This window comes from Nestor notabilis, unplaced genomic scaffold (assembly GCF_000696875.1).
Source record: "Nestor notabilis isolate BGI_N333 unplaced genomic scaffold, ASM69687v1 scaffold13860, whole genome shotgun sequence".
Taxonomy (NCBI): domain Eukaryota; kingdom Metazoa; phylum Chordata; class Aves; order Psittaciformes; family Psittacidae; genus Nestor; species Nestor notabilis.
In genome coordinates, this window is record NW_009911667.1 from 28,842 (window position 1) to 40,058 (window position 11,217).

Sequence of the window (11,217 nt, forward strand, 5' to 3'; positions counted from 1 at the left end):
CTGGACGGGATATCCCCATGCCTTTAAACACCAGCCTGTAAAAACCAACTGTATTAACCACCTGTGACAGGCAACAGACGTGGGGTGCTCTGCCACATCTTCCGTAAACCGTCACTGGGGTTTGCCCTTTTTTTTCTAAGGATGTTGCTAGTGCTTTTGCAGGATTGACAATGCTGAATGCAGGCAAAGACAGACCTTTTCCACACAGGCACATCATCATGGGGAAAAGAGATGTCCCCCTGCCAACACCAAGGATCTCCTAATTCACTGCATGCTCACCTACAACACCAGCGCCCTACGGCCACGTTAATCTTGTTCCAGGCTGAAGGCTGGAATGTGAATGGGAGGCACCTAGTTTTTAACCTATCTGGAAAAAAGCCAGAAGAGCATTCATTTGGGATGTGAAAGCTGCAGTGCCGGTGGAAACTGAAGTGAGTGGTGGTGAAGGAGCATGGCGGGGGTCACACGGTCAGAGCCACAATGGTTCCAGCTGGGACCCACTGGGTGAAGGACAGTTTGCCTTTGTTTGCATGCTCTCTGCATGGCAAGGCACCTGCCGTTCACAGACACTGCTGGATGCTGGAAAAGTACCTGGTTTCTTCACTGTGAGGGTGGTGAGACACTGGCACAGGTTGCTGTGCAAGACCAGGCTGGATGGGGCTTTGAGCAACCTGGTCTAGTGGAAGGTGTCCCTCCCCGTGGCAGGGGGCTGGAGCATGTCTCCCTTTTCATTTCTATGTAGCATCGTCTGCTCCTCCAAAATAGTGCCCCCAAAAGAGAGGACTACCACCTTTCTCTGAATGCCCTGCCCCACTGGAAGGTTGTCTCTCATTTGGTTTATTACACAGAAGTGCTGAACCTCAGGAAGGTACAAGCATTTTTAGGAAAACCCTTCTGGAAGTCCGGAAAAGCATGGAAAGCCCTAAGAAAAGACCAGGCAGAGTGATTTTGCCACTGAGAAATATAAAGACAGCTTCCCAAATCTGAGCTCCCTCAATGACTTCTCACTCTCAGTGACTGCCCTGGGGACGCAAATGCATACGGTAGCACAAGGCCATGTCCTCCTTCTGCCCTGGTCTTCAGGCAGGGGTGGTCCCAGCCTGCCCCATGCAAACACCTTCCTCCTCCTCTCTTGCAGTTCTGAGCCTTGCTTGGTTTCCTTCCGGGCAGGAAGCAACGGCTCACGGTGTTCTTTAGAGCTGCTTACAGCCCAACAAACAAAGCTCCCCTGGGAACAAAGGGATCCGCCACCAGGCTGCAGACCCAGGCAAGCCTTGGGCTGCATTGGGTGAAAGTCTTCTCCTTTCACCATGCCCCAAATCCCCTTTCTTCAGCCAGTGCTGGGACACCCATAAGCGTGCTGCTTCAGCCTGTGCATTGGTGTGGGTGCTTGCAAAGCTGTGTGGGGAACAAGCGTCATGTGTGTGGGACAGGGGTGGGATGTTTGTCAGCTGGACCCACCCTGGGAGCTGCAAAATGGGGTGTCAGCACCCAGCAGGAACACGCTTTCGCTGAGCCACCTCTGTCCCCCACCCGGAGGGGAGGCTCCCATGGTTGGGGTGAAAAGACATCCTGCACCCCCTCATCCAGGTGAGAGTAGCAGATCTGTGCTCATCCCCACCCCGGAAGCACTCCAGATGTCAAGGAGGGTATTTATTTACCTGTTATAAATGTCATCATCTTCGCCACCCCAGCCCCAGTAATTGTTTGGGAACCCATTGATCTTTGTGAACTGCTCTTTGCTCAAGGCAGACACACCTCCAAAATACTGATTGTAAGGCAACCTGGAAGCAGAGAGAAAAGGACATTAGAGGAGGTGAGGTGCTAGCCAAGGAGCAGCCTGCCCACCCAAAGAAGGTTTGCCCTTCACCCCAGCCTGCGACCAGCCAGCACCCACCACAAGGCAGAAGGAGCTGGTGGACCCAGTCCCAAATACAGCTGGCAAGTATTCTGCAACTGGCAACGGTCACAGCCTTTCACTAAGAAGTACACGGTCCTCAAAGGATAGCTTGGTGAGAAGCACATCACCTCACCAAAGGACAGATAGGTGACATGCATGCCCTGGGAGCAGCAAGAGCTCAGCAAGACACTGGAGGTGCCACAGAGCCTTCTCTTCCTGTGGCTCCTGTGGCTCCCGAGTGCCCCAAGGGAAAGCTCACAGCCCAAAACTGAGCCAGCAGCATGACCTTGCACATACAAAGCCATCCAGCTCCTGCTCAAAGCAGGGGACAAATCACCAGGGGATCAGGGACTGATGAAATTCAGACCCACAGCACGAGGAGAGGGCCTATGGAGGGATCACTAGGACCTACTGCACAACTTGCCTCTGCTTCAACAAGCAGAAGAAACTCCCAGGGCCTGCACTTCTGCCCTAAGCTTCACCTAGCTGCAAGAAGAAACTGCAGCTGCTGTGGTGCTGGTGACTGTCCTGCAGAGCTAGTAGGGTCTGGAGTGGGGACGTGTAGAGTCCTGCCGCCAACACGGGGGTATCTTTAGCACCACTGGCCACCACAGGGTCACGACTGGTTTTCACTGTATAGATGAGCTTTGAAACTTCCCACTGGGGATTTGGGATAGGAAAAGAAAAGGAAAACATAGAAAGGAAAAGCAAGACACATTTTTTGTCTAGAGCAGCTTGCTGATTGCAAATGTATGCTGAAAGGCATTTCGTTTTATGCTGCTCTCAGACTTTAGGGCAGTTCCCTCAGCGGCCCAATATCGAACAGCCAAAAATACTTCATTTTGCTCTTAAAATAGCGTCTGGTGCAGTCTTTTTAAAGCTGCACATAATTCTCGCTGCGTGAGTGTCTCACTTTTCAGACTGGGTGGAAACACTAGCTGTCTTCCAGCCTGAAACACAAGAAGGGATACGCAGGCATCTGCAGAACGACGGGCTCTTAGTTTTTCCTTGCTCTGCGTTTCACTTTCCAGAAGTTGTGAATGTTAATAAACCACTCGGCTGCATTTCCCCCTTTCCTCCCTTCCAGCCGATCTGATCTGATCCCATCCTGCTCACAGCCACCCGCTCCCTGCAGGAACACGCACGCCAAGACAGGCTTTTTCAAGGGACTTTTTCCCATGCTTTCATAGAGGGTGGGGATGTGTAACGCTGAGCCTGGCCTGCTAGCCTAACAGCAACATGAAGAACAAAATGCCCTTCCAAAAGGCGTCTCACCGAAATCTGAATTTATCCATGGATACAGAGAGGTGCCGTGGCTGGCTGAAACATTTGTAGGTGTTCCTGTCATCCATTGGGATGAGGTCTACGTCACTAAACACAAAGCAATCATAGTCATACTCTTTCAGAGCCTCTGTGAATCCTATATTCAGCAGTTTGGCACGGTTAAACTCTTCCTCTCCATCCTAAATTAAAACAAAACAAGAAAAAGCAGTTAAGTGACTTAAATGTAACAGCTGACATCAGCAGTTTCTTACCTGCTGCTGGACACCAGTGTCGCTGCATGGGGTTGGTGTGCCTGTGATGGGCTGAGCTTGAGCCTAAGCACTCCCCCCACAGCATCCCACAGGACATCCACAGAGACCCCCCCTGGAATGCTGCCCACAAGAGGATGGCATCCAAGCCAGCTGCAAAATGCAGGGGCAGCCGCGGACAGCTGAGGAAAGGCTGGCCCCAGCTCAGCTCCTGTTTCTTGATGGGAGGCTCCAAGAGGGCAGGTTTGATGCTGAGCAGTTCCCCCATCCCACCCCACACACAGGCATTTCAAGATTGAGGTTTGCGATAATTGGATTTAAGTTCAGTGATTTATGGACCGGTGGGGCAAGCAGCTGGGACTTCCCACAGCAGCTGAGAAAATCAAAGAGAAATGAGCCCGTCTGGAAGATGGAACCCTTGCTGAAGAGAGAAACCTCGGCAGTGCTATAGCTTACTGCCAGGACAAGGACCATGGACCAAAACCTTTCTGTGGCCAGGGTTTTGGCACCCTCCTCCTCAGCTCTGCCACAACAGGGCTGCGGGACTGGCATGGCCTCTGCTAAGCATCACATGCCTGACCTGATCTGCAAAGCACCGGGTAGCAACAGGAGCCCCTGCTCCTGTGACAAGCTGTGTGCAGCTGTGCACACACGGGAGCAGAACGCTGCCCGGGCCCTGGAAAGGGCACTGCTGTGACACACAGCCTTGTTTACTGGATGGCAGGACAGTGTGACCTGCTTCCCGCAAGGGCTACGGCTTGCACGCCAACCACCACCATCTGCGGCGGTGCACAGCCCCTGCTTTGCTGCTGCTCTGCCAGCCCGAGCACAGCACAACCCACCATCTGTCCTGGGGGCCTCGTAGGGAAAATGGAACCAGGAGGGCAGTCACCACGATGGGAAGGGCTGAAAAGAGCTGACACCGCAGCAGGTCACGTTTATCGCAGGACAGGCACAGTTCACAAAGGGACCTGTGGAGAGCAGGGCAGGAAAATCTCCACTCTCGTCCCTGAGCAGCAAGGTGCCTGAGGAGAACCAGCCTGGCCTCTCTCAGGCAGACACATTTCAAAAGCACACGTGGCTTTGAACACAAGTACAGGCTTGCAAATTGCTCGAGTACTCTTGAGAAAACATCATACCCACAAAACCAAGAATACCAGTGGTTGGAGAGTAAGGGTTTCCAACCCAGGACTCAACTTTGCAGCAGCAGCTTCAAACCCAAGCCCTGTGCAGGGCAACAAAGCAGGCAGAGGAAACTCGCAGGACATTGCTGAAAGAGGCTGAAGATTATGCCAGCCTGGAAACCAAGACTGCCAAGTCATTTCTCTTCTACCACATCCCACCTTTCCTCCTCCACATCCCCTGAGCAGTGCTGAGCCAAAGGATCCCACTCCTCCAACTGGGCAAGCCATGCCCACACCCTGTGGTACCCACAGTGGCATGAGACACGAATCAAGGACAGACAAAACACTGTGCCCAAGGAGCAGCAGCTTAAAACATCACCTTCTCCAGACTGGCTTTGCCTGGTTAATAAATAATCATTTTGGAAACTGTTTAACCCATACTGGTTAATGGACCTGTGGCTAGAGAGCCAAGGCAGGATCTTGAAACAGCCACAAATACCTTTCAAATGAAGGTTTTAACATGCAAGTGTCAAACCGAGGTTTTCAAAGCACTCATCACCTGCCTCAGGCATAAATGACTTCACAGGGAGGAGTGAGCTTTTGTGGAGGAGGATCTGAGCAAATTCTCAGCATCCTCACCTGAAACAAAAGAGTTCACGCAATTACTAAGGCGGTGGGAAGACGATCACCCATCATATGTAAGTAAGAGCAGTGAAAACCTGAGAGCAGTAAATGAGGGTGAGTCGAACAAAGAGGCTGGGGAGAGGGAGTGGCTGAGGCTGTGGGATAGGAGGGTTTTCTTCCCCAGCAAAGGGGGCTGCCCAGCTCTCCTCCTCAGGTCCCTGGCTCCACAGCCACAAGGGCGGCTTTTCCTGGTACTGATGCACAATTCAGTGTGCTCACTCACCTCAAACACCTGCTGGGGTCCACTCTAGAAGACTATCTCCATTCCATACCCTTTGGCTGCTCTTTTCAGAATGAAATTTCAAGGCAAAGGGCACTTCATGTCAATGTTATTACAGGCAGAGGCTCAGCCACAATTAAACCATGCCTTCAGGTGGCCTCTGACTCCTCTAGGTGACACTTAGGGATTAACAGTGCTATGAGGAGCTTCGATCTTAAACCTCTCCCTGAAAAAACCCAAAGGACAGTGTTGTGACCAGACCAAAAGCACCCGGGACCCCTCCTGTCCCCTCACCCGTACGAGGCCACACCAGGGCCCCTTCTGTGAAGAGAGACCAGACACACAGCAAACACTTTACACGAGCACTGCTGCTCTCCTCCCAAATGGACACACAGGTTCACACTGTGAGATCCAAAAGGCTTGGGGGGAGGGGGAAGCGGGGGTATCAAGAAAAGAGAAATCACAACCAAAAAGAAAACTCCTTTCCAAGCCATTTTTTAGTAGCTTTACAGTGAGCAGGTAGCTCACGCAGCAAGCCTTGCAATGCTGGTATTAGTTGTGACTCCTCCGATGGTTACCTCTGTCCCAAGAGGTATGCAGCACTCTACAGCATGTATCGGAGTGAAAGAAGAGTGACAAGAGGTTTTGTTTTTTGGAGGAAGCTCTGTTTCTTTATCTAAGGTAATGTGGAAGCATTGGCATGCTTGCTGTTACCCAAGATTCAGATCTCCCAAAACTCAGAAACATGCTGTAGACTTCCACCTCTGACTGATCCCCAGCTTTTTGAAGGAAAAAAAAATATAAAAAGAAACAAATTAAAAAAAGAAGAAAGAAAGCAGAGAAATCTCCTTTCTGTGCTGCTGTCCCGGCCAGGACAGTGCGAGGCACAGTACCACTCCTTCAGCAAACAGATGAAGCAGAGTTGAAGCAACCTCCAGCCCTTGCCTCTGCTTGGCAGCGTTTCATCCCACAGAGGTTCCCTGTTATTTGCCACAAGGAAACGGATTAGTATGGACTTGCTTAGACAGAGAAGCATCATCCTGAAGAACGAGACAGCGAACAGGGGACTGCTGCTTTGACAGTGCAGCCAAGCTCTAGACGTAGGATCCATGCTTACTTCCTAGGTTTTCAACCAGAAAAGACATAGTCCAAACACGCTTCTGCTATTTTTTCCCCTGACAACTTCTCCCCCATATTCTCTTGTCCTGAAACAGCCCTTACCTGAGTTCAGCGCTGGTGCCCAGCACCCTTTTGCGGCTCCTTATTTTACTCTCCCTGTCTCACCCTGCGCACCCAAAGCCAACTCCATTCCCTGGTCCACGAGAGACTGGCTGAAGGGAGACAACTTCCTGCCTCAGTCCTAGAGGATCAAACACTCTCTCCTTCTCACACCTGGAGATGATCAGCCTGAGCAAAAGAACATTGAGGCTTTTTTACCTCCCATCCCTTACCTTTGCTGAATCTGGTTTGCTCAGCCAAACCTTCCAAAGCATGCTACCTTTTTTTAGTGCCAGATAAAACTGAAGTTTTGGAATTGTCATTCAAGCTAAAGGACTTAAAAATTAGCAAGAAGCCATCTGTCCCAATTTTGTCTTGCCTCCCACTTCCGTGCAGAAGGCAGCTCTGGGATTCCTCCTGCAGACTGCACAGCACTGCAGAGGACCCGTAGCTGCATCTCTCTTGTTTGAATCCTACACTCTCCAGACTTCAGGGAGGAAATGGTGAGGATACGTGTTTCCGGCCAGCCAGGAGAGAACCATCACCTCCAAGAGGAGACTGCTTGCTAAGCCAGGGATCTGGCATGGCAACCTGAACCACAATGTCCATGTTAAAGTCCATGCACCAATGGACATTAGGAGAAGGCAAAAACAGATTTCCAGAGTCTTACAGGGACACGAGGAGACATTTAGGAGAAAGCAACTGCAGGGGAAACTCGCCTCCCCCACCACTTGTGAGGGCAAGCAGGAGCTGAGCACAATTTCCTCCTCTGCCTACATGCAGGGTCCTGATACCCCTTACAAAATAACATGGATCAGTGTGATGGCCCAACCACTCTGCAGGCACATGCACACACACTCACACTCTGGAAAATGGCTACCAAGGATGCTGCAGGGGCCAGTGGAACACAGCTGAACTGTGTGGTTTCCAGGGAATTTGCTAGGTCTCCCCTTTCCCAAACTTCAGTCCGGATGCATGGGCATTTGCAGCACTACAAATTCAACACTGCCTTCTCATTCAGTGCAGTCAAGCTTGCATGGCATTGAGTGGGTGCTACAGAAAGCATGTACAGCCACATGCCCTCATCTGTGAAAAATCCTACAACTGCTACTCCATGTGTCAGGCCTGGGTTTTGCTTGGGGCAAGGGAGGAGGGTGAAGCATAATATATATTTCCCACTGGCTCCTGTTACATTTACAAACATTATCCCCCTGACTTCAGCCAAGTCCTGCCCTGAGGCATTCAGGCACGCAAGAACAGCATGGTGGAGACAGGACTTGTGACAGAAACACATTGCGCTGAAAGGAAGAAGTTTGACATTACCAGTGCAGCAGTAGCAGGGCTCAGCGCTCCTCTTTCTTTCTATGAGATGCAGAGCACAGAAGAGCACGTAGGCAGCGTGTAAGAACCAGATCACCCAGTAAGTCTCCTTGCTTCAGTGATTGCTTTGATATAGACAGGATTAACAAGTAAAGGTAATATTTCCCCACTAGAAGGAAAAATAAAATAAAAAAAAAGGAGGGCAGATGCAAAGGGAAGGACAGACAAGAAAAAGAGAAAAGCAATTGTCAAGACAGCAGAGAAATAAGACCATTTTCCTACTGTACTTCTGGCAGAATTAATATATTTTCTGCAACTCTACGTTCAATGTTCCACATACCCCTAAGAGAGACACACTACCACTGACCACTCTGCCTCTTCCAGACATAGCTTGTTAGAGGCATGCAGAAAGAGCATGTTTAATTTACACATCAGGTAGTCTCACTTGCTAACCTAGATCTGACTGCTTGATGTGTCCAGGGTGTATATATAGCCTGTGTACTACGTATCACTCTCATTCCCAACTTTGCTCAAGGCATGTGTCTGAAAACAGCATTTGCTTCAGCGCTGGAGGACAGGACCAGAGAAGAGGAGGAGCCAGCAACACAGGGCAATGCAAGCCAGCATGCAGCATCGCAGCAGCAGCGGGAACTCCAACCGGGCTTTGGACACTGCCTGCCTTTACAGGCATCAGCACAGCTCCATGTGATTGGACCCCTCGCTTTCCTTTACCCTTGAACACCACTCGTGGGGAAACGCCTGCCCCGGCTGCAGCACCGGCTCTTTGCAGTGGAGACGGCTGCTCACCCTCAAGCAGGTCCCCAGACCATGGCCCTCCACAAAGCCACTGCAAGACCACTGCTGGCATCACACCCTGGCTTCCGAGCCACGCTCAGGAAAGGGAGGCACACTGCCCTGCCACCGTCACCCACCTGCACCCAGTGACCCATGGGGACCATGCCTCAAGCAGCCTCGTGGCACCAGTACCTTGCACAAGCAAACGTTGCTGTGCAAGCAGATGCAGCCTGAAGGATGAAGGGCTGGGGCTGGCCCTGCATTGCTGGACCACAGCAGCAGAAGCTGCTTTTTGCATTACACAGGAAGGGCCTTCTTATAGGGCTGTTTTAGGGCACAGCATGCCAGTCCGCATGCTGTAGAAACACCTTGTGTCCTCAGCAATGCAGCCACAAGCACAGCTGGCTGCAGACACCAGAGCAATTCGGCTGCTGTGCTTGGGAGCTCTACCACCAATTCCCCACAAATCACTTCTGCCCAGATCTCTAGCACCCTGGAAATGAGCAAAGTAAGAGAAATAGTAGTAACAGAGTATTGGTTTCCTCTCTAGAAACAGGTCTCCCCTTACTTTCAATTCTGTGAGGAAATTTATCACTTGGGCAACCACTTTCAGTGTTCATGGTGTTTGACATGCACAAACACATCAGCTGGTCCACAAATTTAAGAAGTTACATTTATAGAACCGTGTTATTTCATACCAGTTTTCACAAAGCTGAGAAAACAGGATATAAATACACATTCAAGAGAGAAACTGAGTTGTGAGATTGTTCAGCTGGAGGTCTCCTCTGGGGCCCTCAGAACTGCTTCTGCCCTTTACACTGCAGCCCATGCAAATACCTACACATTTTAAGCTTCTCCAGGCAACACCCAATTATTTAACCACCATTACAGTATAAATTAAGATAGCTTACTTGGAATGAAACATGTCATTTTCTTTTCTTAGACAGGTCTAAGGCCATCAGATATTGAGGAAAAAAAAGCAACAAACCAACAAAAAAGCCCCTTGTTTCTTTTCTGTTCTATTCACCTGAAGATCACTCACCTGACTCCACTGCCACAGCTTTTCTTTCTTCATCCTGACACTTTGTGCACTATTACTAACATGAACAGAAGTTGCTCAAGAAAGTGAAATCCTACGGCTTTATGACACACCCAATGCGAGATTATGTATTAATGCTACCATGTCACCTTAAAGATCTCTGTAAGCAGCTCCTCCAGCAGCTGGGAAAATGGACCATTTGGAAAGAGGTAGCAGATTGTTAGATTGGGTTGTGCTATTAGAGATTTTCTCCCTCTTCACCAAGTGGTTTCTTTAAGCAGAAGCTCTTTAGAGTGAATTGTGCCTGACTGGAAGAGGGGACCTCAGATTTTCCATCAAAATCATCAAAGCAAAATTGCTAAAATTGCTCATGTTAAATTCCTTTTTTTTTTTTTTTTTTAAATGGTGCTACAGCCTTTATTCATTTATTTATTTTCTAAAGCAGCCTTATCCCTGCCTGCCACACCACTGCTGTTCAGGACAAAGCAACCATTCCTCTGTTTCAGAGGGCACAGACACTGTTAATCATACCAGTATAAAGCCCTGTCTGTGTATGCATTGAGCATCTTACCTGGTTGATAACATACACTCCATAATCTAGTTGTTGCCTTTGGAGAATTGGGTGCAGGTAGTAGAGCCAGTACTTCAGGTGCTCCTCTCGGTTCCTGAACGGTATGATTATTGCTACTTTCTGAAGTGCTACACAGTCCTTTGGAGCAAAACGACCTCCTGCTTTGACCTCTGGGTTTAGTCTTGCCACTTCGTCCAGGTTCACGGGCCGGGAGAACTCCACACGTAACGCGCCAACTGGAAGAGAGGCACAGCACTAAGCGACTTAGCACACACAATCTGTTTCTCTGAGCAGACATCCTTCACATGTTTGCTTTTCTGTTGTCTTTGGGTTTTTAAACACAGAGGTCTGGATCCAAGCAAAATACTAGCAGTGCACAGAGATGCTGAAGCTTGGACCAGCCGTACAACACTGTTCAGAGCAAACCTGCAAGTGCTGTAGCCTCTTGGTATCAGACCCCAACCAAGTCACTGACACCAAGTGAGTCACATCATCATAGAATGGTTTGGGTTGGAAAGGACCTTAAGATAACCTAGTTCCAACCCCCTGCCATGAGCAGGGACACCTCCCACTAAACCATGTCACCCAAGGCTCTGTCCAGCCTGGCCTTGAACACTGCTAGGGATGGAGCATTCACAACTTCCTTGGGCAGACTGTACAAGTGCCACACCATCCTCACAGTAGAGAACTTCTTCCTTATATCTAACCTGAACTTCTCCTCTCTAAGTTTGAACCTGTTATCCCTTGTCCTATCACTACAATCCTATCTGCTTGGTAAACCAGCAGCAGTGCCATAAAACCAGCCTACAGAAGA

The 11,217-nt window shown here is 49.8% G+C and overlaps 1 protein-coding gene across 1 annotated transcript in view; it reads right to left on the bottom strand.

Moving 5' to 3' along the window:
* Positions 1-10,658, bottom strand: part of B4GALT1 (UDP-Gal:betaGlcNAc beta 1,4- galactosyltransferase, polypeptide 1) — a gene marked incomplete at its 5' end in the record, with an annotated part of 11,420 nt that extends 762 nt beyond the window's left edge. Inside the window, 4 exons of the mRNA XM_010015925.1 lie at positions 1-35; positions 1,662-1,784; positions 3,176-3,363; positions 10,404-10,658. The exon at positions 1-35 is cut by the window's left edge and continues 52 nt beyond it. Of these exons, the coding sequence (XP_010014227.1) occupies positions 1-35; positions 1,662-1,784; positions 3,176-3,363; positions 10,404-10,658 (601 nt within the window). The remainder of the gene's footprint in view (positions 36-1,661; positions 1,785-3,175; positions 3,364-10,403) is intronic.
* Positions 10,659-11,217: the final 559 nt, after the last annotated feature.